Source organism: Thunnus albacares, chromosome 3 (assembly GCF_914725855.1).
Source record: "Thunnus albacares chromosome 3, fThuAlb1.1, whole genome shotgun sequence".
In the NCBI taxonomy this organism is placed as follows: domain Eukaryota; kingdom Metazoa; phylum Chordata; class Actinopteri; order Scombriformes; family Scombridae; genus Thunnus; species Thunnus albacares.
The window spans coordinates 28,410,538-28,429,182 of NC_058108.1; the positions used below are offsets into that span (position 1 = coordinate 28,410,538).

The window sequence follows — 18,645 nt, forward strand, 5'->3', positions numbered from 1 at the left end:
TGAGAAGACACGCGAGTCTGTGCGAGCAGGAAACTCCGGGTCTGAAAATGTGAAGCCGATGCAGAAGTGTCTAAACCTGCATTTTCTTTAATGGCCAGCAGGGGGCGACTCCACTGGCTCCAAAAAGAAGTCCGTTTGTATAGAAGTCTATGAGAAAATGACCCTACTTCTCATTTGATTTATTACCTCAGCAAACTCTTTCCTAATGAGTTTATGGTCTCAATCACTAGTTTCAAGTCTTCTTCAATACATCACGATGTTCGTTTTGTAAATTATGGTCCCATTTAGAGTAAAATAGATGATAAAGCAGCGTATGCTTTAGGGCGGGGCTACCTTGTGATTGACAAGACGCTACCACGGAGGTGCATGATGTGCTGTAGTTGGACCCTGAGGAGCTCCTGCCCGGCCCTATGCTCTCATCCAAATATGTTCACTTCTCATCACTTCTGGCTCAAAAAAAAAAAAAAAAAACAAGATGGCGATGGTAAAAATGCCAAACTCGAGGCTTCAAAACGGGAGTCCACAAACCAATGAGTGACATCCCACTGGCTACACCCATTATTTTTATACAGCCTATGGTCTGTGCAAATTGAAAACATTTCAACGTGGGCAAGAAACTAATTGTGGGGTTTTATGTATCTGGAGCCTGTTTCATGAAGGGGATTTGCGAGCGCTGCTTAGATACATATTGCAAATATTCTATGAAACTGTCTCGTTTCATAAATGTTCCAAATTTGGAACATGCTTCATAAACGTAGAAAAAGAAAGAACTGGAGTTTAAACACAAATACTCCCTCACGGTCAGTCTGCACTACGCTCTGGAGCTTAACCCAAATAAACACAGACTGTACAAATAACACAGCAATCAAATTTCACACAAATGACACAAGGCATAAATTTGCTTTGCCTTCTGTCTGAAATCACACTTAGACAATGAGATAGGCACTTTGTTTGAAGCATACTGAGGCCTTTAGGGAGCAGTGATGTCGGCTGTGATGTGAACTTGTGGGGTTGCATGTAAATGCAGTTCCTACATGTTACCACTCGGAGTCACCAAAGGTTGCAGGTGACTTGAAATTCATTTTATCATTATTTTATATGGTAAAGACATTAAATTCCCCCAAAATGAATATATACAGCAGAGAGATGACAGCAAATGAGGAGAGGGATGAGTAGGGAAGGATATGCAATCATTTCCACAGCCTGATGTGAACCAAGGACGTTCATGGTCGGCACCTTCACTTAGTCATCCAGAGTGCATTAAATAAATCATTGATAAATCGACGTAACTGGAGAACTGTTGTTCTGTTGAACTGAACCTATTTTTGAGGTTTCAGCACTTAAAGCAAATTTGAGTTTAGTGAATTGATCCAATTCTCTTTAAAAAAAGAAAAAAAGAAAAGAAAAGCGGACCTAAGAACAAAGTGAAGACGTCCACACACCTGTTGTGTTTTCCATCTCCTGTTTGATCTCCTGTAAGAAGCCACTGCAGCGGTCTGTGCTGGAGGACAGATTGTCCCACAACCACCTCAGAGCCCACGTGTTCTCCTGCAAGACAGAAAGATCATCGGATGATGAGCTGTCCTAAAGATAACTAGATAGAGTGACAAAGGCACCTCGTTTACATACAACCATCCATCCGCTCACTGCAGGCTGATGTTCAAGATAAGTTTTACCACTGCATTATTTCAATCACTTATAAGCAGATTGTAACAGTGCAATTTATTAGCAACTATGTCAGCTGGGTAATGTAACTTTAATGTTCTGAGTTTCACCTTAATCTGGTTATCAAATTATCACTGCATATAGTAGTGATATATTCTATTAATAACATCCTTCTGTGTTTTATGTTCATTACCAATTAATCTGCTGATCATTTTCTGTATTAATCGTTCAGTCTTTGAAATGTGACAAAGTAGTGACCTCCACCTCACATCACAGATTACAAGAGTACAAAGTGATGTCTTTAAAATACTTGTTTTATCCAACTAACAGTCCCAAACCACAAAATGTTTCATTTACTATGATAACATGCAGAAAATCCTCACATCTCAGAAGCTGGAACCAACATATATTTTGCCTTTTTGCTTGAAAAATGACTGAAATGATTGATGGATTATCTAAACAGTTGCATCGACTAATCGATTAATTGACTAGCTGTTCCAACTCTAAAGACAAAAACAGTGTGAGAGTCAGGGAACGTAGCTGTTTGGATTAAATGTGCACAGACAGAAATGTGACATCTAACGTTTACCTTAAAAGTGTTGAGCAGAGGGAGTGCTGGATTCAGAGCAGCATGAAGGATTCTCAGACCTAAAGCCCCTGTTACCAACAGCAACAAGGCATGATCTGGGTACACCTGTAAACACAACAACACACACACACATACCAACAGTTTAACATTTACCCTACCCAGTCGTAACATTGATGAGTTTGAGTGCTCGTGTTCATCTAAACATTCGTACCATCTGGAAGAATCGTGGGATCTGTATGTTGGAGCAGGACTGGTCGAGCAGAATCGAATTTACAACATCCTTTGCTTCCTGAAGTCCGGACATGAAGGACAGAAAGAAAACAGTTGAGAACAACTGAAACTAAATAATTAATAAAATGGAGAATTATCAAAAGAACAGGGGAGTCAACGAACAAGAAAAACATACGTTTAGAAACTCCGGGGTGGGTGCTGGTAGACCGTTGAGTGAATCACAAGGTGTGTTGACGATTGTGAGTAAAAGGGTCCAACACTGAGACTGCATGAGAGAGATATTCAGTCACATCATCATGAAGCACACACACATACATCAATAAATTCTAGGCAGGGGCTGTGTGAGCACACCTCGACTTTTACTCGAGGAGCATCATTTATGGTCGATCATGTAGAATAAATTGGGAACAAGACAGAAGTGTGCAGGTATTTTACTTTCTGACACGCGAGGCAAACTTTATCTATATCACACATTTCATAAACAATGTTTAAACCATTCATGAGACACAAACTAGAGGCTGCTTCTCAAAGACGTGCAGGTCCGAGCACATATCAGATTATCGTATAAATCAGAATAAAACTAAATGTAGCATCACTTTAAGGCTAGAAAGCCTTGAGCGAAACCATGAAGCCCAAACTGGTCCTGATGGCCAGGCCGCTGCCTTTCAGCTCCATCAATGTGTCATTTTAAAGGTTTTCAGTATAAAAATGTCAAAATTGTCCAATACTTTGGTTTATGAAATGTTATAAATTAAGTGTATAAACGTTAGCATGCTAACACACTAAACTAAGATGGTGAGCAGTAAACTTTATACCTGCTTAAAATCAGCATGTAGCATTGTAATTGTGAGCGTGTTAGCCTGAGTACAGTCTCACAGAGCTGCTAGCATGGCTTTAGACTTGTTACATTATCAAATAAACTGAATTAATCAAATTATTGATTATCAGTTGACATGTAAAAAAAATTGCCCATCACACTTTCCTAAAAGCCCAACGTGGATTTCGTCCCTCGTCACTTTCATTGTAAGTGCATTATGAAGGGATTTCTTAATGGTCAGTATGATTAAAGCAATAAATCATGTGTCAATGTTCCTTTGGGCACTTGACTATTGTTTTACAACACAACTTCTCCTTTAAAACTGAGTAAGACCACAGAGATAGCCGTTACATTTACAGTAGAGTACAGTAGTTATACAGATGACAAAAGCACAAATCTCTCCAGGTCTCGTCCGATAAGATGACTTACATCTGTGTAAACAGCTGAGCAGCATCTCTGAACGCTGAGAGCAAACTTGACCAGCTCAGCAGGCTTCAGTGGTGCAGCATCTACAAAAGGAGGGAGGGTTAAACTTCATACAAGTAAATCCTTTTCATAATGATTGTAAGTGAAAATGGTGATGTTATAATATATCCCTGTCTGACCTTTAATTGGCTTCCATTCTGCGTCAGAACTGCAGAGCTGTGCGGGCTGACTGACCGTCAGATTTGGTGCAGTTGCTGTTTCAAAGATGCGGAGGTAAAGGAAGAAGAGGCTTGGAGTGAAGCGGGAGGCGGGACTGTTCACCGATGAGAGCGAACTCTGCACAGCCGATGTAAAGTCCCCGTCCATGCACATGAAGAAAGGGATGAGGTCTTGTACCTGCTGCAAGCTACCAAAAACAAATCAAATGCAGCAAGTCAAAAAAACCATTTAAATATATAAATATCCACAAGATTTTAATTTGATTTGATCTTTCATTTTTAACATGAGGCCTGAACCTTCATGTACTTTGTTTCCGTATTTAAATATTCATGTAAATTTCAGAACATGTTTTAGCAGCACATATTCAGTTTTTGTTATATTGTCAGATTTCTTGTAACACAATAAATTTACTAAACAAAATTCAAATTAATCATCCAAAAATGTTACTAAAAATGGTTAAAGGATCCAAAAAAACATTACTGGATAGAGGAAGTAATTTTAATGATGGAAACTGCAACATAGGAAAATCTTATAATTTTTCCTCCTCTGTTTGAGGGAATAATTATAAAATGTCTTCCTCAGCAGTGTCATCAATCTATTCCATTTATAGGCAAAGATTTACAATTTTATCATTAAACTGCAGAAGGAATGTACTCTGTGTCAACATGATTTATCATCAAGCCCACAAAATTGAAATAAAGTAGATGTTCCACACTGCATCGGCAACCACAGTCACTAGATTAATAGTGCAGTAACTGTCTGGCTTTAGGAACAATAACTCTGAAATCTCAGTTTTCTCTCCATGCTAGCGAACACTTAAGAGACCATCTTTGTCAAAGAAAAAGTGAAATTAAACACGCTTATACTTCATTCAAGAGGGAAAAAAATGAAAAGGATTTGTCGTTATTTGATCACAAACATACTCACAGTTTGGGTTCATCAGTCTGGACAACTCGTAGGTAGCGGCACAACTCTCTGTACCTGCAGACATGACAAAGCCAGGTTTGGTTTTATTAGCAGTTGTAAATGTCTAGGCTTTGTGCTCTCTGTAAAGTATCAGTGAATTGTGAAAAAATATTCCCAGAGCAAGTGGTTAATTTTCAAATGTCTTGATTTGTCCAACTAACAGTCCAAAATCTAAACACAACTGGTTTATTATCATAGAAGAGTAAACCAGGGGTAGCTGGAACTGATTAATTTGTACAATTTTCGCTTAAACAACTCCTTAAACAATTCGATTATCACAATTGTGTAAACAGTATATGTGTGAAAGAGTCATGGACACAAGAAACCACGTTGCTCTGAGAAGTCAGGTTACGCAGGAAATCGGCGTTTAGAGGCACAGAGATTACTGGCACAGCAGGTCAGTAATGTCATTTAGCAACCATGGCTAACTTCTTAAAGTGTATTTTAGTGATACAAGCTGGTTCACAATTATTTGTTTGTGTGTGTGTGTGTGTGTGTGTGTGACAGAGCATTTGACTTACATGCTCTGAGAGTGCACGGTTTGTAATGTGGTGTAATGATTTTTCATTTCATCCTGCTGCTCTGTTGTCACAGCAGATACTTTCCCTGTCTGAAGTCTTGGTCATGCACATGCTCACATGTCAGAGGGTGATTAGAAACCTGGTTAAATATAAACACAGCCAAGAAACCGGCTCTCTCCAGGAGAAATCTAGCTGGGGAAGGTTTGTGTGTGTGTGTGGTGTATCTGTTCTGTACCTGTGTTGATGCTGTAGAAGTTCTGTCCTCAGTAAAACTACAGAGATCTGTTCAGTCAGGACGTCCTTCTTGCCTTTGTCTTTGCGGACACCCGACACATTCTGCCCCTTCATTACAGACACCAGCAGGACGTCATCCCAGGGACGCACACACAGGCTGGAGCACACAAACATGAAGTTATGATAACACATGAAAAGGCTGGGAGATAAACAGGAAACACACACACACACACAAGTCTCACAGGAATATTTTAAACACACTCACCTGTTCCTCATGCTCCTCAGCTCAGGGGGGAAATTGAATCTTTTGTAAAAATCCTGCAGTTTGTGGATGAACTGTGAGGTAAAATCAGCCATTACCATCTGTCTCTGCACTGATGCTACTACCCTGGAAAAAAAACACAAACAAACACACAAATGCAAGATGGGAAAACATCAAAATAAATGGTTTATAGACACAAGATGAGGTTCTGTGTGAGTGTGTTTTACCTGTGCATTAACACCACTTTGGCCTCAGCAGCATTAGACATGGGAGACTGTAGGATGAAAGTCCTGCAGAGAATCATATTAACGAATGAAAATTACTACGCAGACAATTTAACACTGTGGAGAAAACCATTAATCTAGTGTGTGTGTGTGTGTGTGTTTGTGTGTGTACCCTGTGACATGGAAATGTCGGATAAAGTCCTCAGCGGCTCCCAGTCTCATGATGGCTGCAGCTCTGCCGTCCTGTTCATCTGCTTTGTTCAGGAACGATGACACGCTCTCATACACAGGCGTGTAACTGCAGGAAAAAATATAATTAAAAAAAAAAGGTCAAAAATTGCACTTTGTGTGTTAATCATTTCACTGCCTGTTGGGACAGAACGGTAAAATGTCACTGGGAATGATCCTTTTCCCTTCTTATTTGTTGGTATCATTTTTTCAATAGCAGCTGTAAAGATGATGAGGTTTGTCTGTCAGCTATTCTCCTACTTAAAATATTACTACAGTTTGGCCAAAAGTATGTCCACATACTTTTGTACACTTTTATTCTAGGGCTATTATTCATGGTTTGGGATAAGTCCCTAGTTCCAATGAAGGGAAGTCATAATGCAGCATTCAGTGATATATTACACAATCGTGTGCTTCTAACTTTGTGTCAACAAACTATGTTTTCCTCCGTGCACAAAGCGAGTTCCATGAAGAAACAGTTTTCACAGTTTGGTGTAGAAGAACTTGACTGACCTGCACAGAGTCCTGATCTCAACCCCCATCCTACACTTTAGGGATTAACATAAAGCCGGGTCTTATCACCTGACATCGGTGGTCGATCGCACTAATGTTCTTGTGACTGGATGGGAGTAAATCACCGCAGGTTTCCAAATATTGTGGAACGCCTTCCCACTAGAGTCCAGGCTGCTATGTCACATGGTTTTAGATGTTTTGGTGTCCACATAGTGTACGTTGTGTGTGTGTGTATTTTATTATTCTAAATTTAACTTTATTCAGTTTTACTCAACATCTGGTCTGTGTCGTGTCATCAACATCCTCAATTATCACCTTTACATGAACACAAGTGCCTGTTATGTCTTCTACTGGTTTCGATCATGTTCACTATAATTTCTGTACTACTGTCAAAGTATTATCAGTGTCAGACTTTAATTTATGGCAGTTCTGACCATTTTTCATGATTCAATATTTATTATATATTAATAATTAAGTTCTATTTGACCAATTTTCTCCTTCATTGCACAACTTAAAATGCTCACTTTTGGCCTGCATTAAAATTAATGAGACAACTTAGATAAGTTTTACAGCTGAATGGGTCTACATTAAGAAAATGTCCTATAATATTTTTATAGGACATTTTAGTTATTAGTTATAGTTTCCTATAATAATTTGTATAGTATCGTATTTTCTATCGAGACGATGTCAGAGTGGATTGTTGCCGGACTGTCTAGACAGATTCTCTTCAACCGCAACGTCAACAAAACACTGAAGTTTTTTTAACCAGCAGCAGCTCTTTAGTGGTGCGGATCACCTGCACACAGTCACCAAAACAGACACTCTGCTCCCGTCTTTCACTGATGCTCACTGTCACACAATTAACTGATTTTATGCATTTTGTAGCTCCGCGGATTACAGTATTTTAACAGAGCACATTGGGCGTTTTTGACAGCCGTCATTCCAGGAGCAAACATCTGGATTTATAGCAAATACATAGAAATCAAACAATACCTATATTTATTTTATTTACTGCATCAGACAGCAGTTTGAATTAATGATGACACAGCAAGTGTAACACTTTAGAGTCTGCCTGTAGACTCCTCTCAAAAGGCACATATTGGACATAAGTGACAAACCTTTAAAAGATTAGGTGTCAAGTAATTCTTAGATTTGAATTTGAAGGATGAATGATTTGATGACTTTTGTCTGGAGATGCACCGATCATTTGGCCACTGCTCGAAATCAGCCAGTTTTCAGCTAATTGGCCATGACCGGTGACCGGCCCTGATCAGTCTCATATACCCGATTTTTTGCAGATCATATTTTCCGCACATAGCTGCAATATTTTTCATGTCACGCACACAGCGGCAGCTGCGGCTCAGACAGTACAGCCACACACACACACACACACACAACATGTTTGTGTGGAAGTTCTTCAGCGTGAGTGAAGAAGACACATAGTTCGCAATTTGTAATACATTTAAATCCAGAATAAGCCGTGGAGGAACGATTAACTAAATCAGACACTTAAAAAACCATCACCATGGTGAACATGTCCAATTTCAAGAAGAAAAATGTAAGTTATTTAAATAGTTAATGAACATACAATTGAATTTCAATATTTCATTAAAGAAAAGTTACAAAAATGTTTGTGTATACTGTCAATTATTGTTCTTGTAAAGAAAGAAAATCAGAATCGGCAGGTCAGGCTTTAAAAAAACAAAACAAAACAAAACAAAAAAACAGAAATCGGTCAAGAAAATTGCAATCAGTGCATCTCTACTTTTTTTTTAATCAATTAAAACTGGATTTTTGATATGTTAATGGTGTCTGAGGATCTGAGGGTGGACAGTAGTTTTCACTCACTCGTGGATCAGGCCTTGATGGTTCAATAGACCGTATTCCTCTAACGTCTTTCCCCTCATGAAGGAAGAAAACTGCACAGAGAGCTCTCTTTTGAAGCTCTGCAGCATCGTCTCTGGACAAGAGGAGGACAAATCCAAGACAGTGAAAAGACAGGACTGTTATGAAATTACAGTCAAACAACAAGCGGTTCAGTGTTCGGTATTATAAGTGTGAATGTGCTCTCTATGTGTACATGTTTGTGTGTGAGGGCGAGTACCTGCACGTCGGAGGTGAGCGTCTATTTCAGACAGAGTGAGGTTAAAAGTCTTCAGAGCTCCCAGCAGCGTACTGTTTCTGAGGTCGTTCCAGAAGTTGCTCCTTTTGTGGCTGTTGCAGTGACACACACCACTGTGACACCACATTACACACTGAACACACACACACACACACACACACACACACACACACACACACACACACACACACACACACACACACACACACACAGAGGACACCAGTGTGAAAAAGAGTAATTAACAGTGATTAATTACGTTGCAGCTGTAATTAATTAGTTTCATCACAAAAAGTACAATAGTAAGTTGGATATTTATCATTTGGCCCAGAGCTCATCAGCTGTAAGCAAGTGATACTTCTGGGACTCTTTATAAACACTCCGACATCAACAACATACCGATGACGCCAGTTTGTCACAGATGTAACAGAAGCACTGGTCGCAAATGAGCTGATTTCCAGCCACAGGAGCGTTGACCTCATTGTCTGTAGCCCTGAGTAGCACAGAAGAGAAGCATTGTGATTATATGAAGCTGGTTTTAGGGGGTAAAAGGGGCACTGTTCAGTATTTCAAGCGTGCATGGCAGTTAACTCACGTGAAAGGATGTATGGGACAGTCGTAGCGTGCGTGAGGCAGTACCTCAGCACGACGGGAGAAGGTGACGACCAGGTCTTCATCCAACGCGCTGGGAGGTAACACACAGTCTGAAACACAGAGGATCATCTGATCATCATTTATTACTGGAACTACATCCTCTCTGGTATAAACCAGAAGTCACTCTCTCGTCTCAAACTAGTTCAGAACGCAGCAGCTACGCTTCTTACTGGTTTTAACAGATGACATCACATCATCCTAATCCTGGCTTCTCTCCATTGGCTCCTGTTTGATTCTAAGACTTTACTGATCATTTTTAAAGCACGTTTGGGTCTGGCTCCAAGCTATATAACAGATATATTGACCCCATACAAGCCAGTTTGCAGCCTTAGATCCTCAGGTGGGTTGACCGTGCTTTTGCCATAAGGGCTTTGGAACGACCTGCTTGAGTAGATAAAGCTAACAGAATCAGTGTCTTCTTTTCTTTTTCTGTTATTATGCTGCTTTCTGATTATCCTGCTGTTGTTTTGTCTGTCAAAGCAGTTTATAAACTCTGTTTTTGAAGGTGCAATATAAATAAAGTTATTATTATTATCTATAACTTCCAATCTACCTACATACAAAGGCTGGTGTATTAAGTAAATACAGGTGTTACCGCTCTTCTTCACATCCTCCACCTCCACGATGAGAACCGAGGGGTCACTGCATGATATGTCATGGTCAGAGTCTTCATCATCATCATCACTGAGGATGATTATTTCTCTATTGTCCGCCGCTGTGCACATCAGAAATGTCTGGCACAAAAAAAGGAAAGAAAAGACAATTATCAACTCACACCGGTAGACTAAAAAACATCACCAGCAATGTTTTGTGCCTCAGCTGAAGATTACAGGTTTTGGCTGTCTGGTTTGTTTCCTTGCTCAGCTCACACAAGTTTTAGTGCAGTGGTTCCCAACCTGGGGGTCGTGACCCCCACAAGGGGTCATTGCCAAATGATAGGACAGGTTAGGATACAGAGAAAAAAAACAAAACATACTTTGGATACAAAATTGTGATTCTTTTCCCCAAACTTTCTTCTATTTTTATTATCTTTTTTTTCCCCTAATTTTATTTCTTATGGATTTCTGTATTTTACGTCCTCAAGCCTCTAAGCTGTGAGGTTAGTCGATTAATCAATTGACAGGAAGATTAATAAGCAACTATTCTGATAATTGATAATAATTGTTGTTTTTGTTGTTTGTTTGTTTTTTTACTATTTTCTGACATTTTACGGACAAAACGATTAACCAGTGAATCAAGACAATAATCGGCAACTTAACTGGTAGACAATGCGACATGTAAGGAGGGGTCCCCGGTAGACTTTGCTTTATTTTAAAGGATCACAGACCAAAAAGGTTGGGAACCACTGCTTTAGTGTTTAGGTGGCGTCAGTATTTCTCTATTTAGTAACTGAAATAGCTATTAAAACTTGTGACACTGTCTAAATACTATAAATACTACAGGGACACCATTTTTTTGCCAGTATCCATCAAAATGAAGTAGTCATAAACATGTTTACAGCTGAATTTCTTATTCAGGTCAAATAATCTGAGGTGTAACAGTCAATAAAATATACAGGACAGATAATTTTGTTGAGACATTGCTGCGTTAACGTTCCTTCGGAGTTCTTACCAAACCGCACTCATTTTTTCCCTATTTTTTAAGAAACTAGCTAACTTCCTTTTAACAGTCGCCAAATGTGTCAACAGTAAAAAGTATTCTCGCTTTACGTTTTTACTACAAAGTATAGTAACGTAAACAGATAACAAGTATGTTTAATGGTTGTTTTAGTTTTGTGAGCGACAAGTTTTCTTACCTTTGTTGTCCTTTTACACAAAATAAATACGATGTTTTTCGCGCCCGGTGTCCTCAAATCTTAACAAACATGACGTTTCCTGTTCCTTCTTCTTCTTCGTGGGTTTAATTGGAGGCTGTAATCACCGTATTTATGTCTTACCACCGCCTACTGGACCGGAGTGTGGAGAAGTACAGAAAAACTGCTTTTGTATTTAATATAGCTGGCCTGTGTAGATATCACTACTGCATATTTCATTTATATTTTTATATAATATAAAACTTTTGTATAATATATAACTACAACTACACCCACTAGAACCATTATGCTACTTCTGCACATATTTTGCACAACTTTTTTATTCTTACACCCACAAGTCAGGTCATGTATATAGTCACAGTATTGTTCATAATGTTTATAGATTGAATTCCATTTACTTGACTTATTTTGTTTGAATTTATTACTCCTAGTTATTATCTATTTCATTGTTTCCTGCACTGCTGTAACATGCAATTTTTTCCTCAAGGGATCAATAAAGTTTTATCTTATTAAATGCAAATTTCCGTTGCTTCTTTTTCTTGGTAGCTTGGTGTCCTTATTGTTGCACTACAGCCATTCTCTTGAAGTAAAATAGCTTTTAAACTTTTAAAATTAGCTCTTCAGTAGGTTAATTTTCTTCTCTTGAATCATTACACTCACAATTAACTCACTTGATGATTTAATGAAAACATGTAGGATTGCTAATGCTCAATCAATCAATGCAATTCATATTTAAATGGTTGTTCTCAGTACCCAGTTTGGTCAGTTTATAAACACATTACCTCAGTTTATAAACACATTACCAAAAATACAGCCTCAAACTTCCTCGTCTCATTATTCCACGTTACCCAACACTGATTTTTCAAGCCCCTTCTTTAATGATCAAGTAACACATCCATTTAAAAAAAAAAAAAAAAAAAAGAGATTCTTTAGTAACTATCTACAATTATCAGACACCTGTCAACTCCTTTCTTTGTTCTGTTGAAGCTCAAGATCAGGGTGAACTCTGCCTTTTAAGATATTCCACAAAAGATCAACTCTTGAGACATCAGGCATCTTCAGCTCTCTCAGCTTATTACATTTTAATCATCTTACATCAGACTGTACATCTGACTGTAAGGAAGCCTCAACCCTGAGCGTTTTCTGTTTCAAGAAGTATTTTTAGAGATCACAATCTACCACCACCCAAACATCAACTCTGCAGCTTTCTCGCAGTTTAATGGAACCAGCTGCATCATCCCTTTTCCTCCCACAGTCTCTCGACGCTCTCCCAAATCTTCCAAACACAGCACAGACGGTGATCATTGTCCTTATAGACATTAATGAAATTTGTTTGTGCTAAAAAAAAAAAACAAAATTGTGCGGCTGATGATGAGGGTTCAATTTCTGTAAAAACCTGATCTGATGCAAATAAAGAGCAAATTAATTCAAACATACTGGATTCAAAATAAAATAAAATACAATGCCAAGATGAAGTTTAATGTCTCAAGACTCGTGTACTTAAACTTAGAATTGACTTTGATATTAGTTACAATAACAATGGGACTGCAATAAATTAACTGTCAGAAGGTCCATGACTTTGACCCAAAGTTCATCCGGGGTTACACAGCCGAACGCAGACAAACAGAGAATCAGAAAAACTATTTTCAGTTCAGTTAGAGAGCTGATACAGAGCTGCTCGTCTTGTCCTTGTTACGAGAACGATATCTCCTCGCTGCTGCTCTCTGGTTCCTCTGGGCTTCTGTCAATCCATCTGCAGCTTCTGTTTTCAACACAGCAGGATCCATCTCAGCCTGCAGCTCTGCTTCCTGCTCGTCTTCAGCGCTCTGGGCAGGCATGGCTCTCAGCCACTGCTGGTAGTAACCTCGAAAACCATTAATGTGAACGAGATAGTTGTTTCTGGACTTGTACTGGGGTTGAGAGAGCAGGGACAGGGATGAAAGAGAAAGGAACAAGAGGAAGAGGGGAGCAGGAGAAATAGAAGAAAAAGAGAATATCAATCAGTCAAGAATAATTATACTGACACAATCTGACAAAATCAAATCCTTCTTTACATGGAAGCATTCACAGCACAGCTCAGAGTGAAACATCTGCCTTGGAAAAGAGGAAAAGTGCTGACAGCTCAGAGCCGCAGCTGTAGGTCTCTGGTGTGAATATGTTTGGGATGCCTGTTTTTGGTTGATTTGGAACATGTTGATTCATTTTCATCTGATGTTATTGTGCCACAAAGACTGCAGGAGACTCTGCAGGTTCTTGCACTGTGATCAGAACTGACACTTATTGATTTGTTTGATTTTTAGTGTATTTATTGAACGGGGACGTTACAGATAAACTTTGTGACATGAGGAAAAGCATGTATACAGGGCATCTAGCTGAAGCTAATTTACACTGTACTGTTTGTACTGGTGTGTTAGTGTGAAAGAGTGTAACTGTGAGAGTGCACAGTATGTAAGTATGTAAGCATAAATTTTGCATCATTTGTTTAAGCCATAAAACAACAAAAAAGATGTATTTAAAGGTTTAGTTGCTAAACATCTTAAACATTTATTTGTTTTATTTGGTGATGCTCAGGTACGTACTGCCATGAGACTCTTCCTCCCTCATGTACAGTACTGAGGCTACAGTAGCTTACCTGGTTATAGTTGGGAGGATATTGAGTAGCAAACTCCAGCTGTCTGATGATGACCTCATTGGGCCACACCTTCATGTCGCTCATGCTTTTGAGGATTGTTTTAAGGTAGACGTAATCCAGTCGACGAATTGCTCGGCCAATGAGGGCAGAAAACACCTGGACGTTAGGCCTTAATCCCGCCTCCTGAGAAAAACACAAGGTGGCTTGTGAAGCTGAATGAAGTATAACAGCAGACAAAACAATGTCACCACAAGGTCCATTTACTTTTGACTGATCTACTAAAACGACCTTGTTTTGTCAACTTCTGTTTCCAAGGTCAAGAATCAACATTCAGTCCCAATTTTATGAGCCAACAGGGACAAGAAGTCTGTATTGTGCTCCCAAAAATGGAAATTTATACATTTAAAAATCCACAACAGCTGGACAAACTTCATCTACTGAGAAAGATTTTGTGATATGATCAAAAGCTCCAGAACAGTTACTAAATGGATCTCGTAGTGAGATTGTTCTGTCAGCAAATACAATGCGAGTTTTTTTAATTTAACATCTATTCCCCTTCAGATACTGACGCCAACACTCGTGTCATCACCTCCATGTCTTTCAGCAGCTGCAGACCATCTTTCTGTCGCTCGCAGCCCAGCGCGAGGCTCCCAAATGTCTGTACATCCACACTGACGTTGCGTTGTCGCATCACGCTCAACACGGACTGGAATGGAAAAGAAGTATATCAGAAACAGGCACACACACTTAAAAAAGATCGATTCAGCAAAATTACAAGAAAACACATGTTCTCTCTTGCCTTTAGATGTATCTAGTCATGCAGCTGGTTTTGGTTTAATATGCTTGTTTTTTGAGATATTCATCTGGGATTTCCTGTTTCTCCTGGATAATCCTAAGAAAACACTATGAACTGTTTTCATTGGTACTATTTCTTAGGTAGAAAGTATTAGTTCCTATGGAAACTGTTCACAGACAGGTGTGTGCGTTAATCAAAGTAATGGGGACACGGGTCATTTTCTTTCATAATGCCACATTTCAACACAAAATCTTTGTAAGTCAATCAAGAAGATGCCAGAGCCAGTTATGTGTTTGTCTGTAGCTTCAGTCTGAATAAGTGACCAGCCAATCACAATTGTTATTGAAATATATTTATTATGTAATGTCTCATTTACTTAATATTGAACTTTTTCATATTGCTATACTGTAACTGTGGTTTGATTGAGATTGTGTGTCTATACCTTTGCTCCATCCAGGTCACCGGCTCTGGCTGCTCGGCGAATCACAGAGTTAAAGAACGCGATGTCAAGCTTCACTTGATGCTGCTTGGCAACCTTCAACAGCATCTGTAAAGACTGATAGCTTGGCTCCATCGTATCGGCCAACAGGGTGAGAGTTCTGAGGTCTGGATTGAGTCCTTTGGCTGCCATCTTCTCCAGGAAACCTTGACCTCCTCCAATCAGAGCGAGTCTATCGGATGCTCGATCAACTGTGCCCAAGGAGATCACACCAACGCTTTTTCCCTCAAAAAGGTCCAGTAGGTTCGGGGCTGTAGAAGCATCTGCTAAGTTAACAGGCAGTGAGACGTTTTCTCTTTGGCTGACTGGTATCAGGTGGGTTGAGTCTTGTCTGCTATGGGACTCCTCCTCACTGTCTCTGCTGCCCTTCTGACTGTCACCATGTGAATCCGGTTGGATAAACAACTGCCTCTCCAAAAAGTCAATATCTATTAGATCTTTGTGTCTGGAGTCTGACTTGACACGTGACACGCGTTCCCTCTCTTTCCGACACTCCCAGTCAGTCCTCAGCAGAACACCAGTGGCCAGGGCAGGATCTCCAATCCCACAATCCCTCGCGGTTCGCAAGAGCAGGTTGTAGTTCTTAGAGTCTGGAAGAATCCCTGACTTCAACATCTGGCGCCAAACCTGAAACAAACACAGAGTTATTCTCAAGAAAATCCCCTAAGTGCCCGGTGTCTCTCTACTGTCAACTCTTGAACAAAGCCAACAATCTACCTGTAAAGCCAGTCTGAATCCTATTTCTTTGTCCTTCAGACAGCCCATCAGCAGGTAGTGAAACGTCTCCTGAGTTACAGCGTGGCCGTTCTGCAGCATCTCCTATAAAACACACATGAACCCCCAATGGTGTAAGCACAAATAAACACAATTTGGTGGAACAACTTTCCATAAACTCACAGAAATGTAGGCGCATGTCGTACCCTGAACGTGTGAAGACAGGCTTGAAGGTGGTTGGTGATGGCGTGCGTCTTCAGAAGGGCGTGGTACGTGATGGTGCTGAGGGGGTAGTTTTTACGACGGAGTTCTTGTTCCAACTTCAGAGCCTGCTGAAGACCGACTTGTTTTGATGGCGACTCAGCGCAGGCGTTAAACAGCGCGGTGTACGTCGCATCCGTAGCATCTAGACCTCGTTTCTTCATCTGGAAGACACGAACGCATACAAACTGTACTTACACACATTATGACTCAACTTGAAGAGGTCTCTGATTGTTTGTATGTAAGCTAAAGCCAAAACTATGACAGGAGACTGAAATAAAGACAAAATTTATGAGAACAAACTAAAACTAATGCTGAAGTTTGACAAAAGAGCCCAAACTCAGAATCATTTATTAGCTTTTTTTCTGGAGGTTTCAACTGTAAAATCTCACTGAAGAAGTAAACCATCTCCACACCAATGAAGACAACTAAACGCTACTAACTAATAAACTAACTAAAAGCTAAATGATCACAGTTACTATTATGACAAAGTAGTAACTAGAATAACAAAAACTAAGTGACCGACTGATATAGTGTGAGTTTTCATCAATTTGAATATGAGCAGTGTCAAAAGGACAAATTTGGAGCTGAAGATTTTGGCTATTTATGTTTACAGATGGTGGAAAAGTAACTGTCAACAAATACATGAACCAAACGGAGTGTGAACAAAAGAATAAGACTGAATTTTTGCATCTTGAATGATTTGAACTGTTTTATACAGGTGCTGATTCAACTCAAAGGTACTTTTGGAAGCTGTAGTTTGCAGAGCTGTTGAATTGTATTGTGTTGAAGTGACACTTTTTAAAAAAATATCTCATCTATTCCCAGTGATATAAGTGGGGAGATAAAAATATTAGAAAAACATATCACCATAACACAAATAAATTCATTTACTATTAACTGATTAGTTGTTGAGTCCATGAAAATGGTGAAAAAATGTTTCTGAAAGCCCAACATGACATCCTCAAATATCTTGTTTTGTCCACAAACCCCAAAATATTCAGTTTACTGTCATAGAGGAGTAAAGAAACCATAAAATATTCACATTTAAGAAGCTAGAATCAGAGAATTTGGACATTTTTCTTTAAAAATGACTCATCACGCTTAATAGATGATCAGAATAGTTTCTGCTTAATTTAAAAGTTGGCAACTAATCGATTAATCGTTGCAGCTCTAAAATAAGGTATCCTTACATCATTGTAGAGTTTGAAGGCCTTTTTGAGTTGTCCAGCTCGAGCACAGCCTCCTATCAGGACACTGTAGTTGTACTCCTCCGGCTGCAGCCTCTCTCCCTGCAGCATGTCTCTGCTGAACAGGTCCAACGCCTCCTGCAGCTGTGACAGGACAAATAAATGTTATAAATACACGGAGGAGGAGGAGAGGGAAAGCAAGACTCAGTAGAAATCAAATGCGACCTTACCTTGTTGTCTTTAATCAGCTTCTTGCACTGTAAGAAGTACCAGTAAGGTGTGTTTCTCCTCCCGGTCCACCTGCGAGGCTTCACCGGGCTCTCCTCCTCTTCCTCTTCCCCGGCGGCGGCTGCCTCGTCCTCTCGGTATCGCAAATCCTGGGTGTACGGGCTGCTTTTCCTGAACGACCTCCTGGAGGACATGTCGGCAGACAGAGAGCCGAAGTCCCCTCCGTCTGCAGGGACTGAAGGGGAGCCCCGAGGGTCCGCATCACCTCGGGAGGAGGCTGACAAGGACACGGATCTGACAGTTAGCCCCGTTGGAAGCTGCCAAGGAGGCGCCGTGAGGAGTCTGGCAGGGCGGTGTTGTGACAAATGTACCCCTGTCAACTTCAGTCCACTGGGTGACGTTTTAACCGTTGGAAACAGGGACAACTTAGCAACGGGGGCCGTTATTTTCCTCCCGTTCCGCACGCACGAACAGGCGACGGACGTTAACATATTTACCGAGCTAACGACAAGCTAATTAACCATGTTAGCTTTCTTCTTCCTTTCTTGACAGCAAACACAAAGGTTTTTAAAACTTACAGTTCTCTGTAGACGGTCACTACGTAGCTTCCAGCATGTTGTGCTCACCACGATGTTTCAATGACAAACACCAGACCTGAATAGTTGCTAGCTGAGATATCGATCGAACCAACACCCTGCCTGGCTTTATTTAGTCTTCACATATTCTGGTTATAGGCAAGGTAGGCAACAGCTACAAGCAAGCTCACAGGACTTGGTTTTACAATCCTGTGTTATAATCGTCAATCATTCCTTGAGCAGGGGTAAGGGGTAAACGCTTCACTGGG

At 40.0% G+C, this 18,645-nt stretch overlaps 2 protein-coding genes across 3 annotated transcripts in view; both read right to left on the minus strand.

Annotated features, from left to right (window-relative positions):
• zgc:112980 (uncharacterized protein LOC503706 homolog) overlaps nucleotides 1-11,573 on the minus strand; it is a 16,101-nt gene extending 4,528 nt beyond the window's left edge. For both annotated transcript variants that reach the window (XR_006402912.1, XM_044347472.1), the window contains exons 1-17: nucleotides 11,464-11,573; nucleotides 10,264-10,402; nucleotides 9,610-9,718; nucleotides 9,414-9,507; nucleotides 9,000-9,150; nucleotides 8,744-8,855; nucleotides 6,327-6,452; nucleotides 6,158-6,220; nucleotides 5,934-6,056; nucleotides 5,670-5,825; nucleotides 4,875-4,928; nucleotides 3,908-4,134; nucleotides 3,732-3,811; nucleotides 2,661-2,750; nucleotides 2,466-2,543; nucleotides 2,255-2,359; nucleotides 1,443-1,548 (exon numbers count right to left, since the gene is read on the minus strand). Coding sequence is in view for 1 of the 2 variants with exons in the window: in XM_044347472.1 (XP_044203407.1) it covers nucleotides 1,443-1,548; nucleotides 2,255-2,359; nucleotides 2,466-2,543; nucleotides 2,661-2,750; nucleotides 3,732-3,811; nucleotides 3,908-4,134; nucleotides 4,875-4,928; nucleotides 5,670-5,825; nucleotides 5,934-6,056; nucleotides 6,158-6,220; nucleotides 6,327-6,452; nucleotides 8,744-8,855; nucleotides 9,000-9,150; nucleotides 9,414-9,507; nucleotides 9,610-9,718; nucleotides 10,264-10,393 (1,804 nt within the window). In the remaining variant the exon portion in view is untranslated. The remainder of the gene's footprint in view (nucleotides 1-1,442; nucleotides 1,549-2,254; nucleotides 2,360-2,465; nucleotides 2,544-2,660; nucleotides 2,751-3,731; nucleotides 3,812-3,907; nucleotides 4,135-4,874; nucleotides 4,929-5,669; nucleotides 5,826-5,933; nucleotides 6,057-6,157; nucleotides 6,221-6,326; nucleotides 6,453-8,743; nucleotides 8,856-8,999; nucleotides 9,151-9,413; nucleotides 9,508-9,609; nucleotides 9,719-10,263; nucleotides 10,403-11,463) is intronic.
• An 816-nt stretch (nucleotides 11,574-12,389) lies between these two features.
• On the minus strand, nucleotides 12,390-18,621 carry ptcd1 (pentatricopeptide repeat domain 1). Its single transcript, XM_044347475.1, has 8 exons — nucleotides 17,804-18,621; nucleotides 17,577-17,717; nucleotides 16,329-16,547; nucleotides 16,126-16,227; nucleotides 15,352-16,035; nucleotides 14,703-14,819; nucleotides 14,114-14,296; nucleotides 12,390-13,391 (listed from the first exon to the last, which is right to left on the minus strand). The coding sequence occupies exons 1-8, from the start codon at nucleotides 18,290-18,292 to the stop codon at nucleotides 13,137-13,139; spliced, it is 2,190 nt and encodes a 729-aa protein (XP_044203410.1). The 5' UTR covers nucleotides 18,293-18,621; the 3' UTR covers nucleotides 12,390-13,136.
• Between the last annotated feature and the right edge of the window lie 24 nt (nucleotides 18,622-18,645).